This window comes from Periophthalmus magnuspinnatus, chromosome 5, assembly GCF_009829125.3.
Source record: "Periophthalmus magnuspinnatus isolate fPerMag1 chromosome 5, fPerMag1.2.pri, whole genome shotgun sequence".
NCBI classification, from domain to species: domain Eukaryota; kingdom Metazoa; phylum Chordata; class Actinopteri; order Gobiiformes; family Gobiidae; genus Periophthalmus; species Periophthalmus magnuspinnatus.
This window is the reverse complement of record NC_047130.1, coordinates 21895510-21923504: the sequence shown is the minus strand read 5'-3', so window position 1 is coordinate 21923504 and position 27995 is coordinate 21895510. Positions and strand designations below refer to the sequence as shown.

General features: G+C 38.3%; 2 protein-coding genes across 3 annotated transcripts in view; one reads left to right on the top strand and one right to left on the bottom strand.

Moving 5' to 3' along the window:
- The window catches only part of itga7 (integrin, alpha 7), a 54532-nt gene extending 29700 nt beyond the window's left edge, over positions 1-24832 (top strand). Inside the window, exons 5-25 of one of the 2 annotated variants that reach the window (XM_055221697.1) lie at positions 1043-1150; positions 6699-6906; positions 7439-7635; positions 8206-8294; positions 8933-9060; positions 9537-9632; positions 10650-10711; positions 11592-11761; positions 12092-12241; positions 13764-13879; positions 14956-15142; positions 15685-15759; positions 15876-15955; positions 16650-16727; positions 16823-16925; positions 17449-17646; positions 18288-18404; positions 18996-19109; positions 20051-20149; positions 20717-20842; positions 23117-24832. In XM_055221697.1, coding sequence (XP_055077672.1) covers positions 1043-1150; positions 6699-6906; positions 7439-7635; positions 8206-8294; positions 8933-9060; positions 9537-9632; positions 10650-10711; positions 11592-11761; positions 12092-12241; positions 13764-13879; positions 14956-15142; positions 15685-15759; positions 15876-15955; positions 16650-16727; positions 16823-16925; positions 17449-17646; positions 18288-18404; positions 18996-19109; positions 20051-20149; positions 20717-20842; positions 23117-23275 — 2660 coding nt within the window. In that variant the 3' untranslated portion in view covers positions 23276-24832. The remainder of the gene's footprint in view (positions 1-1042; positions 1151-6698; positions 6907-7438; positions 7636-8205; positions 8295-8932; positions 9061-9536; positions 9633-10649; positions 10712-11591; positions 11762-12091; positions 12242-13763; positions 13880-14955; positions 15143-15684; positions 15760-15875; positions 15956-16649; positions 16728-16822; positions 16926-17448; positions 17647-18287; positions 18405-18995; positions 19110-20050; positions 20150-20716; positions 20843-23116) is intronic. The other variant, XM_033967199.2, reaches the window with a different exon arrangement.
- Positions 24833-26729: 1897 nt separating this feature from the next.
- gpr61l (G protein-coupled receptor 61-like) lies at positions 26730-27995 on the bottom strand. The gene has a single exon (XM_033966979.2). It carries the CDS (start codon positions 27993-27995, stop codon positions 26730-26732), a length of 1266 nt encoding a protein of 421 aa, XP_033822870.1.

Below are 27995 nucleotides of genomic sequence, written 5' to 3'. Positions count from 1 at the left end.
AATAATGATGATAGTACAATAAAAAGAAATCTACAGAAAATAAATCTTATAAAAAAATTAATTAAGAGGGAATTCAAAGTATCTTAACAAACTGATACTTATGAAGTGTCCTTGAGCAGGAACCTTCTTCTCCCTCCCCAGTCCTGTTTGGGAATCTGTGTTTTGGTATTTGGATTATGCCTGGATAACCCTCAGTCTGAGTCACAAAGCTCTGACTATGGCTCCACCCACTTGTGAAATAGTTTCTCATGTCGCTTTAGGCAGAGGGTGCACAAAAAGGCATGATGCTGTCTAAAGTTTACCTGAAGGAGGAGGGATATCATTTGGGAATAGAACTATGTTTATTTCTGGTTTTAATTCTCATAACTTGTAAGACAAACCAGAGGTGTTTATTCAAAATGTCAATAGCATGAGTTTATAATAAGTCTCATTAATGGGGAGTTTATTTGAACTTGGATAACTTTTGTTGTAACTTGTTTTAACTTTTTGAATCAATTCTTGTAACTATTTGGTCGGCTGTTTTAATAAGAAATATATGAGTTTCTAGCACTGTTACCATAGCAATTAACAGTTCAAAACAAAAGTTCTCAAAATATCACCTACAGATCTGAACAGCTGAAATTTGTGAATCCCAACTTCCCTTCTGCTGCTAGTGTCCATTTTATTAAACATGACAAAGGTGTCAGCACAAAAACAGAAGCTGTATTTCTTAACAAGGATAATCGTACCAATGAAAACATAATTACATCTCTACCCTTAACAAAAGAAAAATCCCCCATAAACCCATCAGGAGTGTCCCGTCTGAGCCTAAACCTCCTGTCTCCATTTTCACACAGGAAAAGTATCCACCAGGACTGCGCCACGGCAACCAAAACACAACCAAATATCACTGCTGCTTGTCTCACCTGCACTCTCCCCCTTTTCTGTTTCTCTTTTCTTTTATTTGCCCTCACCATTTCATCACCCCATCACCCCTCCACCTGTCCACCCTCCTCTCTCTCTCCACACTGTCCTCTCCTCTGCTGGGACGTCCCGTGTTTAGGGCTCTTGTTCATGGCTAGCCCGATTGAAGATGCATTGCTGTACAAAACACTGGAGCCTTCGAGTCGACCCACTCCATTTGAAGACGTAGCCCATAATAGCTACTTAGGTTTGTAGGCGTGGGGTCTGTTACGATTTGGATGTTATCGTGGGAAAATCGTCTTTGTCTAATTTGTCTCATTTGTCTAATGTTCGTTCATGTCTATTTTAGATTTAGTTTGAAGTCTGTGTGGGGTCTTCTTGTTTTGTTTTTTTGCTGCTTTGAAGAGACATCCATCCACCTGTAGCACTTTGCTTGGTTGGTCTCTCTTTGTAAAGCAGCAGGGTGTAAATTCTACTACTAGCCTGGCCAGTCAGACATATTCACCAATATATCACCTTTTTTACAATAAAACTATGTCACTTTTTCAAAAGTATCGACCCAAAGGGAAATCAATTGTTTATATTTGATCTAACCTCTGTTTTCTGATTGGTTAGATCAGGGTTATCCAAACTAGAGCCCTGTTTATTTTGATGAATTTAACCAAATGATCATTAGAGACGTTCCACGTAAGAATCAAAAATCCTCCCACATATAGTGCCTGAAAATTGAGACACACTTCCTGTCTGTCAGTGTCAATCAATATTGACATTTGTATCATAAGTAACAGGTTGTAGTAGAATTAGCATTAGAACCTGTATGGTGTCATTTACATTGTATTAATTTATCAGTTATTTCAGTTTAAGGGAAAATCTTTTGCATTATGACAAGAATGACCTTTAGCCTATAGCCTAGAGTGTATGATATTCATGCAGGCATTAAACATAGTCAGTGAGTTACCAGTAAATAAAAAAAAAATTGTAGCAAAAGAAAAAATAAAATTTCTGTCAACGGGAGAAAAGTTTTAAAGTGAAGATGTTTCGCCACTCATCCAATCGACTTCTTCAGTTCTGCTGGTGGACACAGCCTGAAGGGGAAGGGAGACGTTAACTACACTGAAGCTAACACAACTATTTGTTTACAGTTTTTTTTGTGTTGTCTAGGTCTATTGTCTATAAGTGTGAGCTGTCCCTGAGCTTATATTTAGCATAATCGTTCAGGCCCCTAATGGGTGCACTCACACCTATTAGCATACTGGCTATAACTATTGTTTTCCTTGTTTAGATTTAGGTCTGAGGATGGACTTATAAATAGGACATAGATGATGTCTAAGCCCCCATTCCTGTTCAAGATGGATTGTCTTTCACAACAAAAATTACCACTTTAACTCCCTTCTCAAACCATTTGTTTTCTTTTGCTAAAAGCTGTACCTGGGTAGAAGATAGTGAAACATCTTCACTTTAAAACCTTCGTCCAGTTGACAGAATTTTTCTATTGCTATAGATCATACCTGGACAATTGAGGGATTACACAGAAAAAAAAAATTGTAATTTTGAATTTAAAAAAACATCAAATACAAATTAAATACAGATATAGTATGAGTGTAAGTGAACTTTTATTTGTCCTACAATTTAGAAATTACAGGGTTGCAATATAAAGTACATATGCAGTTAAAAAAAAGAAGAAAATAGCCAAATTATTTAAAAATATAGGGCAAATCTTACCATTTATTTATAATATATAGATTTATCTGGTCTGGTCAGGCTACACCTTTTTAGTTCGTCTTCTATGTCTCTCGTCCGTCTCGTCTGTCTGCATGTGAGGATCTCTGCAGGTGATTTGTAGATTCATTAGTTTTAGAAAATGTAAGTAGGCCTGTCTCGCCTTTAATAATGCTGGGGGTTGAACGTAGATCGTAGTATTTTGACTGACTGCTGTGGCTTAGCACCTGTTCGATGATATTAACGGGTTGTGGTGATTTGTCTTTTAACTCAGCGTACCTTAAAGCGTTTCTTTAGGTCTCTCATCATTCACAAATGTCCCCATACTGAGCCGTTGCCATGACAACACTAATTCCCACATGACCTTTTTAGCCTCATCTATAACCAACATGCCTCCATTGGGCTTAATCTGATGAACCGCCACACCTGCATGCTACTAAAACCTCCAGTGATGCTGTTTTTTCTGAATTTAAGATATAGAATGAAATTTCACTTGCTACGATAATACTTTTTTAGATTCAAGAATCCACAAATGCTGAAGCTAAGTACTTACATCAGTGGCTATGTTTACATGCACACCAAAAATCGGATCATTGTCTGATTTCTGGAGTGATCAAATTATTAAAATGTCATTGTACAGTAAATAGTTCCATCTGATGTGGGTAATCTGATTTTTGATGCAAGTTTTGGCAAGTAAGTAACTAGGCCCTTAAAAATAGACCTATCACGATAACAAAACACGATATATTGCTGAAGTAAATAGATGATAAACGATAATACTAAAACCAAACCATAAAACAGAATTTTCCCCCAAACGTATTCTAAATGTACAATATGGTAAAAAAAATATGAGCTGCTACTATAAATATTGACCCCTAAAAAGTATTGTTCCGTCTAACATGCACTGAACGATAAGCCGATTTAGTATTTATCTTGACAGGCCTACGTAAAAACACTATATTGTTACAGTAATCTGCATATGAACAATAGTAATTTTACCTGCCCCCGTGTTTATTCAATGCTATAGGGCCAATGATTTTTGTGATGTCATCTGTTACCCATCAATACAGTCGTAATTGAATTTAAAAGAGGTTAACCTAGGCGACAGAATGCATACACACAAATATATTAGGCTTTAATGCCATTGCCAATATGATACACCAGCTAATGCTAATGTTGCATCAAGCAGCCTGATTTCATCATTTGAGCAAATCATAGGGCAAGATATAACACATAAGTTGTAATTACTTTGTATAAGACACCATTTCTGTTTAAGGGTTCCCAGTTTCCTATTGGTCCCCTGTAACTTTCAGGAAATGAAATAACCGCATGATTTGTATGTATAAAAGATAAGATATATACAATATTTTAGTACACATGAGAACAACTATCATGTAAGAATATCAAATAAGTTTTTTTGTAAAGCAATTTCTAGCTAGTTTTAATCGAAATGTGTGAAATTACCCTTTTTCCCCTTTTGCCCCTTGCATAAACTATAATTTACTTGCTTTGGTGCAAACAGTATTCAACACTCATTATCTTTAGCCTTTGGTTTAGCTCACACAATAGAAACCTTAAAACCCACTCTTTCTTTACAAGTGAATGGAAAGCAGTAAAATTACCTCTATTTTCCTCACCTTTGTAAAGCAGAGCAAACCCACCCAGTCAGTCCCGTGTAAGTGTAGCAGCGTTAGCCTTATATAGCCTTTTAGCTTTAAGACACATGACCTTGAGGATGGCCTTAGCGTGAAAAGTGATTGCTTTGTGGAAAAAGTAGCACCATGTCTCCAATTTAACACCTTTTAATGACAGCCTTTTGCACGGACGCATACCTCACCTGTTACCCTGGAGTTTAATGTATTGTGTTTTGTCTAGATTTTTTTTTTTTCTCTTCTTTTGCATGTTTGCCTAGGACTAACACATGTCTGTCTCTGTCTGTCGTCTGCATGTTTTTAAGGCTAATGCATGTGGCTTTATGTTATATGTATCAAATGTTTTCTTTTTTTAATGCATTATTGATTTTTTCACAGCTTTGTATGAAACACAAAAAGCAGATGGTCAGATGGGTTTACATGCTGGATGGAGATTGGTTGAAATAACCCTAGTTTAAAGTATATGTATCTTTGTTATAGGGTTAGCTTATATTTAAAGCTGCAATATGTGACATTTCTGATGGAGTGTCTACCACCTGTTGTCTCCATGGATATATTATTGCTTTGCCTGCAGTGTTCCACAGAATGGCATTGCACTTCAGTCAGATGTGTTTAATGCCATACTGTGAAAAATGTTATGTAAAGCAAAACAGTTCCTTGGAGATAAGTTGATGATGGACCAGCTCCACCAGAAAAGTTACATAGTGCTTCTTTAATGCTTGATGTTTCATGCTGGATATTTCCAGATTAATATGTATAGAACATTGCCATGAAATTATGAAGTAACAAATAAGATTAAATGGAGGTAGAAAGAAAAAATAACAAGAAAAATATGTTTGTAGTATTAGCTGTTAGCCAGACAGTCTGAACGTTAGCATCTTGTTGGGCTATATTTCAATATCTAATTCATTTAATCTAATGCAGCGCTCACTTGAGTATTGGAAACCCATACATTAAACTTAAACAAAGACAGAAATCCAGTTGCATCTTACCCAGTCTACAAACAGAGTAGACTTCAGCCTTGCATGTAAACCTACTGACTCCCTTATTGGTCTGCTCCTTCACCTGATTAAAATGCACATTCCTCTGGACACAAACATGCATTTCATTGTAGCCTCCCACAAAAGGAGGATCTGCCTTAGGCCCATAAATTACATTAATGTCCCAGCCCTCTGTACACTCCTCGGATACACAGTAAGCATTAGGAAAAGCCAATATATCTATGTCTGGGTTTCATTCTAAAACTTTACAAACCCGCACCATCCCAGAGAATATTTTCAATAACAAGAAAATCTGGTTTATCAGGCAAGACTCTAAAGGTTAATTAAACCAAAAGAAAATCATATTCAAACCAAGACTAAACAAGACCTAAACAGGGACTAAACCAAGACTATGTTTAAAGCCAGATCACAACCAGGACTTCTTAACTATCTTATCCAAAACAGAAACAAATCAGGACTAAACTAGAACTTAATTTGGTCTACAAAGGAAAGGACCGCATTCGACCCAACAAAATCATATTCTAACAGTACTATACCAGGTCTAAACAGGGACTAATCCAGGACTAGAAGTTAATATTGCCTGGTGAAAACCAGGATTTAATACCAGGAACAAACCAGGACTAAACCAGGTCTCTCAATCAGAACCCACAGTGAATCCAACCAAATGGATGGCAATATTTTGACTAATCATGGTCTAAACATGAACAAAGTCCAGATCTGATTTTGGTCTGAACCAGATCTAAAACATTACCAGAATTTAAGTAGTCTGGTCCAGGACTAAAACAAGAACTGTACCAAGACTCAACATTGTTTAAATAGGGTTCAAACAAGAAACAAGAACTTAAGTGGCGTCTTAATAAAACAGAACTAATTTAAAACAGTATCCAGGTCCAGCTTGATCAGGTCTAGTGAGTCTACTTTAAAATGTCAATTAAATATACATTTTATATATGTGTGCGTGTGTATGTATATATATATATATATATATATATATATATATATATATATATATATATATATATATATATATATATATATATATATAGATGGATAGATAGACAGATAGATATAGATAGATATAGACAGATAAAACATGCCTGCATACCAACAGTTGCACTTGCCCCACAGTTTTAAAACCACTGCTCCCAGCAATTGAATTACAACCTGCTACTATCACTGACCACTGACATATTCCCCCTGCAGCACCAGTGCACTACACAGAACATTTAGTACAATCACGACTTTGGCACAAAATCAATATCTACTTTAAGCACACATTTCATCAGTAACAAGATGAGGACGACATGCTAGCTAAGGAAAAAGATGCTGTGCTATAAAATACATCTAACATTTGACCTTTCCCCCTCCCCGCCTCCTCCCCTTTCCCGTCAATGTGTTGGTTTTCAATATAAAACATCCATAGGTTTCTCAGTGGATTCAGCGATGGGAATAATGGCCCGTGGGGAGCTGACATTCGTAGCAGGTGCTCCCAGGGCGAACCACACGGGGGCGGTAGTGCTGCTGAAGAAGGATAACGTGTACAGACTGGTGCCGCAGCATATCTTCTGGGGGGAGGAGCTGGCGTCTTCGTTTGGGTATTCTGTGGCGACCACTGACCTCAACAAAGACGGGTGAGTAGTCTGGATTTAAAGGCGATGTGCCTGGAATTTTACTTAAAACATGAAAAATACTACTAGTTCATTTTTAGTTTGCAGTTTTGCCGTGACGGGAAAACTAGTCACAACTAGCATGCTAACACAAGTTCCTGATTATCGGACAATAAAATGCTTTCTAATTAGATGCAGACAACTGCGACTGGCCAGTGGTCCAACCACCTCCAGTCACTCGCACACCACAGTCATGCAAAGGAAAGGTTTATGAAGTGTCTTGCCAAAGAACAGAACAATAGTATCCAATGGCCAGATTTGGGATTGAAAAAAACACTTTCTCAAGACCATATGAGCCACTGTAACTCAAATGACTGATGATTTATGTTTGTGAATATTTTGGATTATTTAATGCTAAATGAATTGGCCCTTTGTATTTTAATAATCATTTGCTACCTCTGTAGTTTGCATTTAGAGCCAATATTCCACACTTTTTCTCCCTGTTTTAAAAGGTCTGTTGTGATTAACCCTCTTGCTGTCCCCTCTCCTCTCTCAGATGGACAGACCTGATTGTTGGAGCTCCTAATTTTTTCGACCGTAAAGCAGAGATCGGAGGTGCAGTGTATGTTTATCTGAACCCCTTTGGTCACTGGGATGATCACTCGCGCCCCATCCGACTCAACGGGACATATGACTCCATGTTTGGGATGACCGTGAGCAGCATTGGAGACCTGGATCAAGATGGATATGGAGGTAGGTTCTGTTACCAAAGCAAAAGTAGCAAAAGCCCTAATTCAATCTGTTTATGTATTTGTTTAACTGCTTAATCATTTAGATATAATTTTTACTTTGGGCTAAATGACTTGATTTGAAACATAAAATACTAGTACAGAAATCCTATGTAAAGTACACAAATATTGTTCAAGGGATAAACTGGCATAGGCAAGATGGTGTCAATCAAGAGAGATAAGAATACATTTGTTATGGAAATGATCTTTTCTTGGGCCTTGATTGTGGTGGTGGTGGTAGCAGAGGTTGTGAAGAGGAGGAGATGGAGAGGTTGAGGTGGCTGATAGTCCTTCTGCTGCAGTGGCAGTGGGACAGAGGAGGGTTGTTGATAAATGGCAAGATGAAGGAGTGAGTATGTATAATAATCATTTTAGATGTAACTTAAATGAGAGGCAAAAGTACCAGGCTGACAGTAACTGGTTAACACATTTTCTATTATCTAAAATCTAAGATTATCTAAATCTAAGATTATATTGATATTTTAATTATTTATTATTTTGTTTAGATTTAACAACACACTATTGTTCTCTTCAGACATTGCTGTTGGAGCTCCATTTGATGGAGAAGGCAAAGTGTTCATCTACAGAGGGTCTGACTCTGGCATTGAAACTAAACCAGCTCAAGTAAGTCCTACAATTCTATCCATCCATCCATCCATTTTCTTCCGCTTATCCGGGTCCGGGTCCCGGGGGCAGCAGTCTGAGCAGGGACTCCCAGACTTCCCTCACCCTACAATTCTAATAGAAATTAAAGGTGTACTATGTAACTTTTCTGGTGGAAGATACACCACCTGATCGTCTCCGTGGAGAGGTTAAGATAAGATCTGCCTTTATTAGTCCTGCAGTGGGGAAATTCAAGTTAATTCTGGACTAGTATTGTTCCACTGTACCTATCGATGTTGCATTGTTACAGGTACTTTTAATGATATAGTGTGGAATATTCACGGGAAAATCAATAACATCAGCATCAGAAATGCAATGTATTAGTGTGTCCGTAAAATTGGTTATTGGGTGCAAAATTACCTATCTCCGTGGAGACATGGAAGTGACGTCATCAGGCCATCAAGTTACAGGTCAATAATAACACCTGTAATTGAACAAAGGCAAGATAGATAAGTTTAATGCCATACTCTGGAACAATCAGGCAAAGCAATATTATCTCCATGGAAACAAGCAGATGACACACCTCTACCAGAAAAGTTACATAGTGCACCTTTAAGTAAATCATTGCTCTCCTTATATTTACTGACTGATATTTTCAGGTTTTGGATGGTCGTGATTTTGACGTGAGGCGTTTTGGATACTCCATCTCCGGGGGTCTGGACATGGATAATAACCACTACCCTGATTTGGCCGTGGGGTCTCTCAATGATTCTGTGGTCCTCTTCAGGTGAGAAAACAAAACTACAAAAGTATGCCCTTTTGTACCTTGATATACTGCACAGAGACATGCAGTTTCTTGGGAGGAAATATTTTCACCTTTAATGGTGAAGATAAGCTTAAGAAATATGAGAGACAGAGGATGGTATCACTCAATATGGTATGTGCTCGGATATTTGGTTTGCAACTATTTCTGCCTACCTACTTTTATTCTAAGGTAATGTAACATGATTCACTACTTTTTGCAGCTTCACTGGTAAATTTCTGAGTTGTTTTTTCTTTGACTTATTGGGAAAATATACAGTGTAATGTATAGTAGTTACAAAATGTTGGTCTTTCTATGCAAATCACTTGTTCAAATTTTTTAATAAGCATATTATTTATAAAATGGTGTGTTTTTTATTATTTATTATCCACTGTGTGGATACTTCCAGATTACAATGCCATAAATAAATAAACAAGTAATTATTGATATTTGTGTTGCAGGTCTCGTCCAGTCATCCATGTAGCCAGAGAATTGACCATTGACCCCCAGTACATTGACTTGGGCCATCACAACTGCAAGGGCCGTGATGGAGTCTGGTAAGACCACAACCAGAGGGAAAACTACTATATAACTAATTTCATAATCAAGTAATACCTCAAATCCCAAATGAAAAAGCCCCTTTCCTCATTATTTGGTGATACTTAGAGCTAGAGACCTGAAAGTTCTCTTCCCATCTCCTAACTTGACTCACTAGATCTATTTCAAAGAGAAAAAACAAAACAAAAATATGTTTAAATTCCCCAGTTAAACAGTGACTTTGAGATAGTGGTTGGTATAAATAATTTTTCAATAGTTTTGACAATTTGGACTTTTTGTTTCCTGGGATCCAGAATAACACTTAAATAAACACTTATTCAATATTTTACGAAGACGTGAGTCTGGCCATCGGTGAATCTCCCTGTTTTCAAATGTACGTGATTGACAGGTGGATTAGCCAATCGGGCACACGAATTGTCCATTGTATCGCAAAAAGTAGAGGAAAAAATATCACGGGCTGAAAAACATTACGGGTGTCTGCAGCATCAATAAGGGAAGCACTAAACTCTGTTAATCTGAGGTGAAATAAATGTGATTTTATTTGTAAATCATAGGTGACCAATGAGCTCATTTGTTTCACATGTGTGTCTGAAAAAAAACTGTCTGATTGCACAATCACGTTCGTCCGGGCTTGAGATGCAACGGAGCATGTGAGCACCAGACTGATATCTATCTGTATAAAACAATACAGAGATCATTGGGATTTTCCAGGCAAGACTTTTAACACATTTCTGGTGGAATATGCCAGAATATTATGATCATTTTTAAGTTTATTTGATCATCACAAAAATATTATCAAATGTATTTAATAATATACAAAACATATTTTGTCAGCACCTTCTTTGAGGCACTAGTTGAAACAGATCCCTAAAATAAATGAACCCAAACCCTCTTTTTCATTATTTTGTCATTGTTGCAGTAAACCAGGACATTCAATATATTGTCTCTTCAGTCCTCCAATTTTAGTCTTCCATATTTCAAGTACAATTTTAACCTGTTATTGTTTTCTTTTGCAGTGTTGACGTAAAGGCCTGCTTCCTGTTCACAGCCCATCCAGAGCACTATAATCCACACATCAGTAAGTCATGTCTAATGTATGTCCCTATAGATTTCATATCACCCTCTCTGTGGCAGCAGCTTTCTATTTAAAGGACAGTGACCTCAGCCCTGTCTCATGTTAGGACACTATTATCATAAAAAATAGCAGCACTTACTGTAGTCTGGAGGTTTAATATATGCACTGTATGCCTTCAGTGGTTTGATGAGTGATTCACTTTATCTAAAGTTAAGGCAGGGGGAAGGAGGAATCTTATTTTGTCTTGAATGAAAATTAAATGTAAAATTGGTTACAGGATGCAAAACAACTTAGGCAAAACAACTAATAGATATTTAGAAACTACACTTCTTTAAGTCTAATTTTAAGGAAAGATTTGCTATTATACAGTATTTGTAGTTTAAACTGGAGTGTAGCTATTTTCCCACAGCTCTATGTTCCCATAGCCCAGCCCTGTTGTCTCAAATTCCCCCCCCCCAACCTTGATCTTAACCTTAATCACGATCTCAAAACCAAGCCGTAGCCCTTAACCGTTACCCTACAACCCTACAAACCTGGGAACATAGAGCTGGTGGAATTGATTCCCCAACTGGTTGACAAAGCCAGAGGGGGGGACAAAGCAGTCTGTTATCCTGGGCCCCAGGGTCTTAGAGGCTCAGAACCGGACCCTCCTCCTATTAATTTATATTAAGGGGGCCCATACAAGGCCTCTTGCCCTGGGCCGCCCAAATTCTGTTAATGGGCCTGGATGGTTTACTATGGTTTATGAATGTCTTAGTATTATTGTTAATTGGTAAATCAGTCTTAACTGCTTTGAGTGTTCATAGAGATAAAAAGACACTATAGAAATATCACAATCAGCTATTTTCTTGTATTCTTATCCTTCTTCTCCTCTTTCTCATAGCTCTCGTGGTTCATTTTGAGGCCGACACGGAGCGTAGGAAGTTGGGTCTCCCACACAGAGTGAACTTCCTGGGTCGAAGTTCACTGGAGGCGGAGTACACTCAAACTGAGGAGGTGGAGATGCACAGACAGCGCCAACATGTGTGCACTACCGCCACCTTCCAGCTGCATGTTAGTAAAGATTTTTGTTTGCGATGGTTCAAAGTTATTCTTCATTTTTGCTGACAATAACTAACATGGAAACAGCACTAATTCCCGGTTTATGGATTACACTTCAGTGTAGACCTGCCTTAAGTACAGTTTTTACAATATGTCTGTACTGGGAATGAACTATATGAAAAAAGTGTACAGCCCCTTTAAATTAGTTTTTCTCTTTATCTTCTTAAACAAAAGTCCCCAATTACCTTGTTATTAACAGGGGTACATATGAGTAGCCTTAATTTTAGATGTAATAGTTGTAAATAAAACTCGAATAAATCTGTGTTTTTTGTGTTATTTCAGGAGAACATTCGAGACAAACTGCGTCCAATCTCCATGGCGATAACTCACACTATTAAACCAGTGCCTCCACGACGACACTCGGGAGCCAAGAGACTGGAGAAGCTGCCTCCTGTTCTGAGCGTGTCCCCCTCCAACACTCTGCACTCAGAGGTACAGCCACAAAAACACAATTACGCATTTATTATTTTCAGTTCAATTTATTTTTGTAAAGTCCAAAATGACAACAGCAGTCGCCTCACAGGGCTTGAGGAAATTGTTGATTTAGCCAACAGAAAGTTAGAAAATCAAACAGCGAAACAGTCATTGGTCCAACAGACGCAGATGAACCAACATTGACAGGAAACAAACAAATGGATCTCAGAGCGGTCCCTGTCCTTATACCCACATTCTCGACAAGGAAAAAAAAATCAAATTTAATTATTTATTTATTTGGTTGTTTATTTATATTTGCTTGTCTAATGTAAAAACAAATGCTCTAAAATTAAGGCTTTACAATTCCATGCAAATCTTGTCTTCTGGGGTGGTTGAATGGGTTTTAAATATGTGGTTACATTTGTAAACATTATTAAATAAAAAGTAGATTACCAATGCAACAAAATATAGATTTGGGTGACAGTAGCTCTGTTGGGGGAGTGCTCGTCCTCTAATCTGAAGGTTAGTGGTTTAGATCCACTGACCAACAGCTTTACAGTGCGATTCCTGCTCCCATAAATAAATACTGCCATTGTGTCCTTGAGCAAGGCACTTAACCCGCCTCGCTCCCAGTGTCTGCGTACACTGAATATGTGTCTGAATGGATGAGTGGTTCTTTGTAAAGATGTAAAGTGCTTTGACTGTCTTGGAGGTAAAAGCGCAGTTCAAAACATTTCCCTATACTATGATGACGGGGCTCAGATGGAGTGTTTGTCCACTGATCTGGGGGGTTGGCGGTTTGAATCCTGCTCTCGACGTAAACATCATTGGTTGAGCGGTCAGATCCATTGACCCACAGGTTGGAGGTATGATTCCATCTCGCACAGATGAATGCTGTTGTTGTGTCCTTGGGCAAGACACTTAACCCACCTCTCCCCCAGTGTCTGTGTACACTGATATATGAATGTGTGTGTGAATGGGTGAGTGGTTCCTTGATGTAAAGCGCTTTAGTGACTTGAAGGTGGAAAAGCTCTATATAAATATGTGACAACTTGTCATGCATTAGGCTATGAAATAAATATAATATGTAACAGTGTTATGTATTTTGCTTGCCCTCAGCTGTATGTGTCCGTTAATTCTAACATTTATTATTCAATTCAACTTCATTTATATAACACATTTAAAAGCAACTTCAGCTGCCCAAAGTGCTTCACATAAAGTCAACAAGAAAAACTATTATACAGGTAATACAAAACACAGGGGAAAAACAATAAAACACAAAGATATCCTGTTTTGCTAGTATTAAATGCCAGGGAGAAGAGGTGGGTTTTCAGTCCTAAACTGTGTTAAAGACTTAGAGGAGCTGACAGGCAGAAGGAGGCTGTTCATAGTCTGGTCGCTGCCACAGAAAAGCCTCTGTTGACAATTTAATGTATTAACTGCAGTCTCATTCATTTGCATTTACTCTACTCACTGTCTTGAGATATTTAAATGTACTTTCTTGTCAATGCCTGATCCACCCTCCTCTTTGCCCTTAAAGATAAACTTCCTCCGTGAAGGTTGTGGCAGTGACAAGATCTGCCAGAGCAACCTGAAGCTCAGCTACCAGTTTGGAACACGACCTTTGACCTCCGACCTCTTCACCCCTTTACCACGGTAGGTCACCATGGAAACATATAGTCCTTCTCTAAGACAGATACTGGTGTGTTTATTGGATTTGGACAGATTCCATTCATATATTTGATTTTTTTTAGTAACATTTCTTGCAAACCAGGTTTATAAAGGTCTGGACTGTTCCAGTAGTTCTCAAATAAGGATTAAGCCAAAGGAGAGGAGGACAGAATGTGGATAAAACTGTCTCTGAAATAATCAAACACTATGCAATTTTTTTGGTTTGTGAAGGGATGTGCTCCATAACTTTTGTTCCTTGGAGAAGTTATTTCTTTGCCTTGAATGTTCCACAGTATTGCATTAACTTAAATAACCATTAGTAACCCTGGGTTACTGGGTATTTTGTTCTCTGCAACTAAAGATAATTTTAGCCTTTGACTAGATCTCAATCTAGTTTTTAAAATTTGTGTTGTAATACAGTGAGTTCTAGGGCCTAATCACTAATACAAATGATCAGGTTCAACATTTGTGAATTTATCTTTTGGATATTTCATAGGAAAGTTCAATGTTACCTATAGGGAAATCTGTCTCTTGTCCCCATCTGGGATTACAACATCATCACATTCTAGTATATGAAAACAACCAATAAGAAGTCTTTTGTGTTTGTGGTCTGGATTCACCTTATTCTGGAAGTTGCCGTGGGCGCCTCCATCGTCATTTGGGTTGTATTATTTCGTATGTAGCTGCCGATCTTGACAGAAAATAAGTTCTGTACGGACTTCAGACCCATTTTAAAGCTTCTCATAGAATTGGTGCAGTGTTGACTTGTTGTTCCACATAACCATTGAACATTTGAAACAAACCAACCTACTTTATATAATATTTGAATGCCAAAACTTTTCCCAAATTCTCCATTAAAAGGAATGGGATTTTCACTTAACCAGAAGTGCTACTACAAAGAAAGCGCGGTTTAGTTGTATTTATGGAAAAAGTGTGCGGGGCGGAATAAGGTCAATAGTCCAGATAATGATTATAGTTATTTAAATAGTCAACTCAGGATGATTCTGACAGTAAATTATGACATCCGTTTTTACTACATGTACTTCCCTATTCTTCGTCAGAGATGAGGAGGAGGTGCAAGTCTTCTCTCTGTCTGATCAGCGTGTGGTGGTTTTGGAGCTCACCGTCACAAACTTCCCCTCTGACCCTCTGAACCCGGAGGAGGACGGAGACGATGCTCACGCAGCTCAGCTCCTCATCTCACTCCCAAAAACACTGTCCTACGCTGGCTCCAGGCTGCCCCCTCAGGTACGGCACGGAAACACATATTGAAACACATACTTCATGGGTTTCAGCTTCTGTTATATGGTGCCATTTTGAGGACAGATGACCATTCAAAAGATAGAATATTTTGTTTTTAATTGTCAATTGCTATGGCAGCGGTTTTTCACTTACAATTGTTTTACCGTGCATATACATGATTTTTATGGTACCTGTTTGTATTATATATTAACTAATTATTTCATTAGTAGGTAGGTACAGTACCCAGAACGATAGTGTAAATAAGACTGCTCTGGGTATGATAATATAAAAGTTAAACAAATAATAATAAAAGAACCAAAACATATGTATAAGTATAAGTAGAAACTACAGCAGACGTGCAATTTATTCAATTTATTTATAACAGTTGTTAAGATAAATGTACATGAATGCATTTAACTCCTTATTAGAAATCTTTTATACTGAACACCTTAGCATATTGTGTTACCCTGCATTGAAGCCATTTGTTTTTTGGCTATTTAATTGCTTAAATTTTGTCACTGAAAAACGAGTGTGTGGTGTCTCTTTAGATTCGATGCCAGGCGAACCAGAACGGCTCTCAAGTGGAGTGTGACCTTGGGAATCCTGTCAAAAGAAACAGCAAGGTAAATCTTGATAAACCTGCAGTATGTGGTGACTGCGCTATTATAACGGGTTTGAATACAGTTTAAAACAGTATCGTTTTAAAATTTTTCTTAACTTACTTTTCTTTTCTTGACAGTTAAAATTCTCCATCAGTCTGAGCACAGCCAACATTACAATTGAGACCACAGAGCTGACAGCAGATCTCCTCCTGTCAACGTAAATATCATTACGAATTCATTTGCACTGGCTTTTTATTTTTATTAATGTTTTATATAAATTCTGCCTAGTTCATTTTCATGTGATTTTCCAGTTTTAACCTTTGTCATTTGTCATTATACATTTCCTATATTACACAAAACTGACTCTTGTGAGCTTTAAGTCATGTTATAATGCTATTTCATCAAAAACATCTGGAGTTGTATTTTGTTTCATTCAGACATGTTTGAGTATCACTTAATTATTAGTCTGTCTACAAAGCTCCAAATGCTCTGTGCCACCTTGTGATGTCATGAAGTGCTATAGTTTTCATGTTAACACCTTCCTTTTACCTTTTGTTTAGTAAAGACTGGCAGTTTCAGGGTTGGAATCATCAAAATGATTCTAGTGAAGGTGTATGGAGTTTAAAAACACAGTGGAGCACTTCCTGTATTACCACGTGACGTCACTAGTTAGAACAGAGTGTTTTGTGTTTGAGAGAAGAACTCAGCCTAAATATTCAGGATATTTGTGTTAAACATGTGTGAAAGAAACAAAACAAAACTCCAGGTATGTTAGTGCTGAGGAAATATTATAACAAAGATCAGAAACTCTAACCCAGTGCTGTTGTAAGAGTGCTATTTGAAATGAACATTTAACTTAACACAATATGGTTTTGACTTAAAGCATCATCGTGTAACTTTTGTGTCCACAGTATCAGTGAACAGTCCAACTTGGCTCCAGTCACAGCTTTTGCCAAAGTGGTGATAGAGCTCCCCCTGTCTGTCAGTGGGTCAGTAGCAGGACATTATATCTATTCACATGTCACATAAAAAATAACTTAAACAAAAATAAATCCTAATATAAAACTTGTATTATTTTGTTTAGCCTGGCAAACCCGCACCAGCTGTTCTTCAGTGGGCCAGTGAAAGGGGAGAGTGCTATGACCAGTCTGGAGGAGATTGGCAGCCCTGTGGAGTTTGAGTTTGTGGTATGTATTGGCATTATAGTAATTATTTTATGTAAGCTTTTTTTTTGTTAGAAAATTAAGTAGTGCAATTAAAAGTGCTTATAGCATCCAGCATAGAATCAGTGTGTAAAGGTGCACTATGTAACTTTTCGATCCACCACTTGCTTGACTCCATGGACACGCTATTGCTTTGTTTGAAATATTCCACTTCTCTATCTCAATGGAGACAAGCAGGTGATGCCACCAGTACAGACAGGTCAGATCTATGGAGAGGCATTATTTTGTAGACATTTTTGTAGCCATAGGAACACCTATAATGTAATGCAAGATAAATATGTTTTATTCTATCTCCATGGAGACAAGACCAGTATATGTTTTGTCCCAAATTATGCATGAATACTTTACCACTACAGTCACTATGGCAAATTAAAACCTAAACCAAATATAAATATGATAAGATAAAATAAGATGGTGAAAAAACAGACTTTGATTAAAAAAAAAAATTATATATATATCCATCTTGATTAATATATTGTCCTTATAGGTTTCAAATCCTGGACAGGCCTTGCAGACTCTGGGTTCTGCGTTCCTCAACATCATGTTTCCTCATGAACTTTCCAACGGAAAGTGGCTCCTGTATCCGTCCAGCCTGAAGTTTGAAGGAAACCAGTGCAGCCCAAAAGGAGAGATTAACCCTCTGCAACTGCCTGTATCTGCAACAGCACAAACAGAAAACCACAGGGTAAAATACTGTACAGAAATAGACAAAGAAAAATTCTATTCTGTCAACTGGACAAAAAGGTTTAGTTTTTTTGTTGGCATTAAGTTGGGGTAGGAATTTACATTAAAGGGAAGCTGGAGTTGTGTTTTCTTTCATTCACACAGGTTTAACACACAAACCTGCATATTTAGACTGAGTGCTTCTCTCAAACAGAAAATACTCTGTTCCACTTTGTAATGTCATGTGGTAATACAGGAAGTGCTCCACTGTGGTTTTAAACTCCATACACCTTCACTGTAATCATTTGAATAATTTCAGGCCCGGAATTGCTAATCTATACTGAACAAAAAGTTAGCTGTTAACTTGAAAACTATCACTTCATGACATCACAAGGTGGAACAGAGCATTTTGAGCTTTGGAGATGTAGACAGACTAATAATAAAGGGTTACTCAAACGTGTGTGAATGAAACAAAACACGATTCCAGTTCTGTTTGAGGAGGTAACAAAACCCTTACAATACTACCATTTTAAAAAATAGTATTAAGTATGGCTTTAATAAACCTCAAACAAAACCCCTTCCTCCCAAAGCCCCTTCACAATAAAAGTACATTTTGTGTATGAGACATAAATCCCTTATGTTTAATGTATTTCTTTATTTCAGATCGGGAGGACTCGACGCTCGCACCCAGAGGAGGAGGGGGAGGTGATGACAAAAGGAAACGGAGCAAGAACGACTCCAGCTGTGGCTGCTTCAGAGCGACGCAAGTCACTCAAACTGGTGCGAATACTTAAGACTTAACACTTTATGTACTCTGTATTTAGTAAATATTTTTGTATTTTGATAGTACTAATATAACCACAGTGTGTCCCATAGATTTTGCTGTTTTGTGGCACAAATAATTTTTAATATAACATTTTTGGCAAGTCTAGTCTCTTTTATAGGTTTATGATAATACAGCAACCAGAAAACATTGATTACATAATTTTGTTATGCCAATATATAGTCTAGTTTATTTTAGACTATGTGGGACTGTTTTAGACTATTAGGGGCCAACGTAGTCTCCTGTGTTTTGTAAGGCCAGTGTACCCAATGTGTGCCGAAAATGTGTTTGTTAGTTTTTACATTGTGTTTTGCTTTTGCGTATAAATATGGACGTTATGAACTGTGAATGCAAATTATTGACATGCAACACAGAGTACAAAATCAACAAACTGAAACTTTACTATTCATTCAGTAATCTCCACCTCATTAAATTTAGACCGATAGGTTTGAACGGGAGAAGTCACAGACCGGTTTTCATCTCATATACATACAACAAGAAAAGAGCTATTTATTTATATGTATATTTCCTGTCTCTTTGTGTATCAGGACTGCCTGTTGAGCTCTGCTCGCTGCGTGCTCTTCCAGTGTCCTCTGCACAGTTTCTCTGGTCAGGCTGTGCTGAAGATACAGGCACGACTCTGGGATGCCAGCTTCGTAGAGGTAAGACTACAGCTATTTAGAGCTACAATCTGTCTTCATCCAGCCCATCTAGATTTCTCACAGAGATGCTAAAGAAGACACAGTACAATTTTGCTCCTATGAGTGAATAAATATGTAAAATGGGGCGTTTTCAGTAACATGCACAAAATCTGACATAGAGGAAATAAATAAGTTATAAAGTTGTTTAGTGGGTGCTGTTGATTACAGCTATGAGAGCAAAAGCAAGATAACAAAGTAAGAAACAGGTGTAAACGTTTTACACAGTTCTGAAAATTGTCCACACTTCTAAAATTGTCCTTGTGGGTCATTAAAATGAACAACAAGGACAGATGAGATAATAACACACTTTTCAAAGCAGCAGTAATAAAATATAAACTCTTTATCTGCGACACTTGACTTGACTCCCACAAGTCTTCCACTGATCCGGAGGATTCCACTGCAACAGTTTATCAAACTGGGCCCTCATGAGTCTGTCCCATGTCCTAAAGCGGAGACTGTGGCGTCCAGTCTTCCTGGATGAGTCACAGCGTGCGTCCCTGTCCCTTCACCGCTCCAATGCCACAGGCTCGATCCATCATCCAAAGTGAAAACAACATCGCTGAAAAACTTGCTGTTCTGAGTTTTCGCGACTCCCAGTCAGACGCTCCTTAATCCAAACGTAACACTTCAACAATACAATAGCCTACAGGAGCAGAGGCACACAGTCCTATGCACTCACCAAACACCCTCATTTACATATCAGTTTTGCAGCAGAAATAATGCACGCACTTTCCAAAGGTAAATCACACATAACACGCCCCCAAACTGCACATAGACTGATACCATCCTTCATATATTCGTTATCTCTCCCCTGTATATCCAAACATCTCATTTTACTTCTAACATTGGCGTTCCCTCTTGTTCTCATTCCTGATCTTATATTTGTGTTGTGTTTCTTTCAGGAGTTCCCATCGGTCAGCGCTCTGGAGGTGATGGTCAGAGCAAACATCACAGTCAAATCCACCATCAGACACCTGGTCCTCAGGGACGCAGCAGCACAGGTACCACAGATGTCCTACAACTCTCAGTACTCTCAGTGTTCATTATAATGTGTGAAAACATGAAATAGCGAGGATAGGACTGGATAACTTGTTTGAATATCCAAATTTTGTAACGTGCTAGTAGTATTTATCAACCCTTTTATATTCACTTCAAAGGAGCACTGTATAACTTTTTCTTGTGTAATGTTTGCCACCTGTTTGTCTCCATGGGGATTTTATTGTCTTTCCTTATGTGTTCCAAAGTATGGCATTAAACTTATCTGTCTCCATGGAGCAGCTGGTGACACTAGGAGTTACAGGTTAGAGATGGAGAGATGACAGTAAGGATCTATTTTTTCCAAGGCTTTTTTGTTCTATAAAAATGCCCATAATGAAATAATCAGGAGGGGCAACCTGACTGTTTGACTGCCTCTTTAGAGATACATATGTTAATGCCATACTGAGAAACATTCTAGGACAGCAAGTGCAAGCAGGTGGTGAAACTCTCCATCTTGAAAAGTTACATAGTGCATCTTTAATAATCAGCCACATGATTCATCAGTGACATGTTGTGTTACTGTTGTCCAGGTCCCGGTGATGATCTACCCTGAGCCCGGCCTCTCAGATCAGGACGGGATCCCCTGGTGGATCATCCTCATTGCGGTGCTGGCCGGGATCCTGCTGCTCACGCTGCTCGTCTGCATACTCTGGAAGGTAAGAGTGAAATGTAGTACTTTATAATACTCCTACTAGCTATGTTTATGTATAAATGGCCCATGTTGTGTTGTTTTCTGATTTATGTTATAATGTTCTTTCCTCATCATAGACATACCCAGAATTGTGTTTTGTTACATTCACATATGTTTAGCACACGTATCTATGTTGAGTTCTTCTCTCAAACTGAAAATACTCTGTTTCACCTTGTGATCTCATGTGGTAATACAGGAAGTGCTCTACTCTAACTTCACACCCTTGCAATAGAATCATTTGGATAATTTCATCTGTAAAATTGCCAATGTCCATGAAACTAAAGATAAAAGGAGCTTGTAACTTGAAAACTACCACTTCATGACATCACAAGGTGGAACAGAGCATTTTGAGCTTTGGAGATGTAGACAGACTAATATTAAAGGATTCCTCAAACATGTGTGAATGAAACAAAACACAACTCCAGATATGTTTGAGGAGTTAACACCATTATAACATAGATCAGTGTAATATGGGACCTTTAAGGATATATAGATGAGGTCAGTCATTTTTGTAGAGACATAAATCTCCAAAACTATGTTCATTTCAAAACTGTTGCCAATGGAATTTAAGAGGGAAAATGCAAATGTTTCCATATTCCAATTAAATAAGATAAAGGTTTTGAGTTTTTATGCTCCTGGTTGACTGCTGGATTACACCAACATACTTGTTTCAATATAATTTCTGAGCACTTTTGGTGGGTTTCAGCTGACATCTATAAGTAAATAATACTATAGATGGGAGTATCTAAAATTAATAATGCAGATTTATGTTGTAGTAAAGCAAAGGTCAGGTTTAACATTTGTGAATTTACCTTTCAAATAATGTTGGCTCTTGCCCCCCAAGTTTAAAATCATTGCATTTTGAATCTGCAAATAACATATACATATATACATATAACATATAGACACATTTATTTCGAGCTCTCAGTTGATCGCATTCAGTTTTCTTTTTCCTCCCATTCTGTCATTTCATTACCTACATTCTTTTCTAAAATAATCTACTACTATCCCTGTATCTTTTCATTTTGATGTATTTGTCTCTTATTCGATCTTTTCTGTCATTTTCTTATTTACCTGTCCTCTTTCCTCCTCTCCATCCTACGTCCTATGTCCTCCCTTCACACCTCTTCGTCAGTGTGGTTTCTTCAAGCGCAGTGAGCGGCGTCCACACTATGAGACCGAATATTACCAAGCTCATTTGGGGGTTCAGCCTTCGGAGGCGGAGAAGCAGGCCTCAGAAATTTGAATTGAACATATTCACTTCTGTGGCCTGCTCTCCCCTCCTCTTCCTCCAAACGGTAAACAAAAAGCACTCAAATGTGTTTGGTGTGTTGCTAATTTTTCATAGAAGAAACTGCTTTTATCAAGGGTGGAAAGAGTGCTAAAGATTTGTACTTAAGTAAAATGTATTTACTACTACTAATAATATGCAAGTACAGTACAAAAGCAAGTACAAAAGTGTAGTTGGTTGTTGTACCAAGTAAAGTAAAGTACAATTACCCCAAAACTACACTTAATTACAGTACCATGAGGATTTGTACTTGGTTACTTTCCACCCCTGTTTTTGAATTGATGCTAAGTGTCTTCTTCATGTTTTCTGAGTTACAAAGCTCTCCGCCATGTTTCCTCCAGATGCTTGCAGTGTCGTGTGCTGTTATTTCTGTCCTGAAGTGTTTTTATTGTGTGCCTTGCAGATTTTGCAGTGGGACAATTACTGCATGTGCTATTGATATTACATCTATACTTATTATAGATTTAAAAGTCTACTATGTAACTTTTCATATGATGGGGTCCGCCCGCCACCTGCCAGTAATGTTCCACTGTATGGCATTAAACTTATCTGTCTTGTAATCAATATGGCATCATCTGCCTGCCTCCATGAAGGTAAGTATGTTTATAATATCTCCATGGAGACAAGCAGGTGCTGTAAGGTTAAAGTTATTAACCATAACATTATGAAAATCTTGTTTGGATTTTTTTATGATGCAGATAAAAACTATTGAAAAATTATGATTAACAAAATAATTTCAGTCATAAAACCAGAACAAATCACTATGTAACTTAAACAAAATGGGACCAAAATACTGTGAATTGGACAGGTCTATAGACGTATATAGACTGGACTAGTTTGATGGATGTACAGCATTAATTGATTGGGGGCAGTATTTAATTTTTATTGGAGTTATTTCAGAGGACGTAGAGCTCATGTCACTCAAACCTTTTCTCTCTCTCTGTTTAGTGTGGCTTCTTCCGTCGTGCTCCTTACAAAGACAAGCTGCCCCAGTACCACGCGGTGAAGATCCCTCGTGAGGACAGACCACAGTTTCAAACACAGAAATCTGGAGGCGTCCACAAAAAGGAGTGGGCTACGCACTGGAGCGATGGAACGACTTTGTAAAAACAGAAAAAAGAAGAAAAAAACTATTTAAGATCAACTTGTGTGACTTTTGCATTGGAGTAAACATAGAGTGCACATAGACTGAAAGATTGTGTGCACATCGGGTCACATTTGAGTGGCTGATTTCATGGACTGGGAATGTTTACCATCCTGGCTGGTCTTGGATTTTGAAGTTCACCCAATTACAAGATTTGCGGTAATTCATTATGCGTGTTAAGATTGGCTGCAGTTTAGTCTGACGCTCTAAGAGACAAGAAAATGGACAAACTTAACAAAACAAGCATGGCATTTTTAAACCAGAGGAACTGACAACACACTGGGAAGATTTCAAGCCATTTTTGCCTTAACTACAAGACTGATCACTGATGGGCAACAATAGTTTTTATAAATAAATAAAAGAGATATGTGTGTGTGTAGTTAGCACTGAGAAACCACAGAGAAATAGAGCTGTTTGTAAAAAGATTTTATCGATAAAGTTATACTGAATGATAGGCTTATGGACTTGCTGTTTGTTTTGTAAATTTGAATGCGTTAGGATTAAAGATACTGCTTTTTATTGAGGAGTTTGTGTTGATATCTCCTGTTGCTAAATGTACTGTACTTAAACAGGGGCCTGGCCAGTCAAGCATGAAATAGTTAAAAAAGGGGTTTGTACCAATATCATAGGACCATAAATACTAACATAATGCCAAGGGAGAAACTAAAGACACTCCCTTGGTTCCTTTACTGACCCCTTGTGGATGGAGTTGGTATTTTGTCCAGGTTATGGTAGATTTCTTGATATAGACAGCGATGAATTCATTTGTCTTTTTTTCCCCAATATTTCCTGAAGATGTTCATGTTCAGGAGTAAACGTGTGTGAGTGGCCAGGCCTCTGGAGCAGGCGACATCCTGAGTGAACTTGAACTAAAGAAACACAGTACAGCCGTAACCATGGCACTGACGATTCAACCAAATATGTCTGAAAGAAGAAACTCAGTAGCACTCATAGTGTCTCACAATGTGAGCATTTACAGTAACACTCTCAACTACTCATGTAGTTTGAAGCACCACGACTACTGTTCACTGAGAATAGTATGTTACATTTTACCATTTGGATAAAACAGTGTGAAAAACTGTACATTTTATTGTGTCCATGTGATATTCCTAAAGGCCAGCGTGCATCGAGTTACTGCAGAAGTGACATCCTCCCATTCAACCAAGTGCCTTTGAAAGAACAGGTACTCAGAATATAGACCTCTGCCAAGGCGTTACACTCATTTGAAACTTAACGTTACTCCACATGTTTTCACTAAGTCTGGTCTGTCCATGAAAGTGTGACCACGGCATTATTTACAGCAGTGTCCCAGAGCGGCCTAAGGCTTCAGGATGTTGTCACTAATAATAACATAAGTTTATGTATCAAAGAGTTCAAGTTTGGAAGTATTGCTGGACAATCGCGTATTGGCTGCATGAGGTTCATGTCACTGTCCTGTCCCTCTCTTCTGTCATGGTTCACTTCAAGTCTATTGTTCTTGTTTTGGCTGCACTGTTAAATCAAATGTTTGTAAATAAATGCTGAGGAAAAACATATTTGTGGAAGCTACAGTTTGTCTCACAATGACAAATACAAGGAAATATAACGGCAGGATTCAGACACTGATTTAATAGAACAAGACAGTGAGATACATTTACATTCAAAGTTGGGAAGCGACTAAAAACATGTACCAAAAGCTGTATTCTGATACAGTCTCTTTAATTTGACAATATTCAGAATATAGATACTTTCCTAAAATCAAATGGAATACAATGAAGTATTTGATCATGTAATTTAGGCTTCAAACTGCACAGTATTAGTAAGAAAAATGTAAAAACACAACTCTTTTTCTGTAATTAATGATAAATAAACACATAAACAGTGACACAAACTGTTTCAATGTATTTTACACTATATAATATAACTTATTGTGAAAGTATTCTAAGTATTCAGAATACAGTACTCTAATTGGACCATGTGCGGTACATGTTACAAGCTTTACTTTAATGCGTGTATTCAGAATTCTATTACTTCTTACATTTTCAAACTATCACTGTTAGAGCCTACTACAGTGTTTCTCAAACTGCAGTACACGTACCACTGGTGCTTGGGTCCTCAGCAGTTCTGGTAAATGTTTAATTTGAAAAAAATGTACTCATATATTTTGTTGTCATTTTCCATGGTTTAGCCTGAAATGACACCTGTTTTAGTCTTCATTTTCATCCTGACATAGTCCTGGTTTAGTTCTTGTATCACTCAGAAAGTCAAATATTTGATTGGGTCTGTGAAAGGGTCTAATGTAAATGTGTTACTGGCTGTGGCCACACTTTCCTCTGTTTGAAAAAGGACTCATACAAACAGTGAGGGCCATAAAACAGCACTCTGCCTCCTCTTTTAGTGCGGTAGCAATGAGCACTAATGATTTTATTGTAAACTCATGGACACAGCTGCATGTGGCAAAAACACTGCTCACATTCAGTACTGCAGCTGCTCCAGGTTCTTTTTTGAGGTAGAGTTGATGAAAATAGAAAACAACTATAGTATTTTATAAACATCTTCACGATAAAACGTCAAATCCATTTTCAAAATAAAAGACACACATTTAGAGGATTTTCTAATGTATTGTTAGGTAGTTAACATTAAAACATTATTCATCTAAAGGCAATTTTAAAGACTGGTTCATTCTAGTCCCTGGTTTGTTGAACGTTTAAAATTCTAATATGAAAAAGATGAGAAAATGCTCTTTTTTCTGAATTTTACATTTGTTCTCGTGCTATTTTTTGTGTATTTACGACACAGTGTCTTTACTGGACACTGGGCCTATGTTTTTCTGTTGCAGGATACACCACCACACCAAGTTACAGGTTAGATCTGTGGACAAGTGACCCTCACAGTAACAATGAGCGTATGTAATAAAAACACACATAATAAAATAAAAAGAGAGTTATGTTTAAAGGTACAGTATGTAACTTTCAGGAGGTGGCACGTCACCGGCATGATTCCATGGAAATAGAAAGTTAAAACCATATGTCTGAACATTCTGCATGGAGATGGATACAGTTTATGCCATAATGTGGAAGATCATAGCCAAAGGAACAACATTTCCAGGAAAACGAGCAGAAGGAGGCCCTAGGCTAAAAAAAGGTCAGGTTTGTGGAGATGCAAGCTCGCTCACAGTAAGAACACATGTTTTAGAGCAATAAACATATGTTTTATTGTAGTCTTTTTTGGCTAAAAAGTTACATACTGTGGCTTTAATGCCATACTATGGAACACACCATTCCATGGAGATAGGCAGGTGACCAGAAAAAAGTTACATGATGTGTACAGTTTGAGTCATAATGTTCAGGTTTGTTTACAATCATTCAGCTGCAGGGTTTTTTTTTGTTGAAAGTGTCCGATTCCTCTTACAGACTTTATGGAGTCCAGTGTACTTGACTATGAAGCCTCCTCTGGTACCTGTCCTGGGATCTTCTGCTCCCGCTCCACACTGGCTCTCAGACTGGTCCTTCTCCCTGAGTTACTACTGCCACTACTAATACTGCCCCCTGTGGTTCTTTGAATGAACTGCATAAAGTTCTCCTGGAGCGACCCTTCATGGCTGGACGTCCCCATCTCTGCTGTTTGGGTCCAACAACATCTTCTAAACTTCACCAATTCATCTCTGATCTGACGGTTCAAAAGTCCATAGAAAAACGGGTTCACCGCAAATGACGAGAAGGCTAACCAGTTCACCACCTCCTCGAGATCGCCTGGGCTTTGCATGGACCCACTTAGCGCCATCTGGAGGTGGAAAATGAAATACGGCAACCAGCAAATTAAAAACTGTCCCACGATGAAGACCAAAGTTAGCGCTGCCTTCCCGCCACTGAACGCTCTTTCGGGAGACAGACGTTTCGGAATAGTCCTGGTTGTTGTGATCATTGTTGTTTGACTATTTATCGAATCCGATCGATCTTTAGCTTGGCAAGGCGTTACTACGGGGGCTTGCTGTAACGCGGCTGATCTTGCGACCTTATAAACAGCGCAATAAACAGCAAAAATCACAAATGAAGGGACCATGAAGCAAGTGACGCTAAAGAGCACCGCGAAAACTTTTCTTAAGCTACTGTGGCTAGCATGGAGCGAGCAATGCGCCGCGGAAATTGAGCTATGGCTTCCGTACGCGGGCCAGCCGAATGATGTTACCATCGCTAGTAGGAGAGACTTGATCCAAATTAGCAACATTACGACAATTACGAGGTTGACGGTCATGTTCACTTCGTAGCGCATAGGGTGGACGATGTAAAAGTACCGCTCGATGCTAATAGCTGTAACGGTAAAAATAGACAAACAAATAAGAAAGACATTTAAAAATATATAAACTTGGCACTCCAAAATAGTGAAAACAACTGTCCCGAAAAATGGGGAACTCGATATGATTCCCAGCGGCATCAGGAGAACAGCGCAGAGGACGTCTACAGCGCAAAGATGGCAGACAAACGCGAACCGCTTGAGATGAGGGGCACGTGCGATAGCCACCATGACGCCGATGTTAGCCAATAGCGCGATGAGGTCAAGGGTCACCATGCAGAAGAGGCCAAACAGGTCCTTGATTTCGGACTGGGATCCAGTGACCACGCCCAGATCGGAGGGGACAGTCGGGAGAGCGGAGGAGGAGAGGTTTGGAGCAGGAGCGATGACGGGATAGAAGGACTCCGCCAT

Excerpts from the sequence above, each read along its gene's own strand:
- gpr61l (XM_033966979.2), bottom strand. The coding sequence starts at position 27,995 with ATGGCGGAGTCCTTCTATCCCGTCATCGCTCCTGCTCCAAACCTCTCC.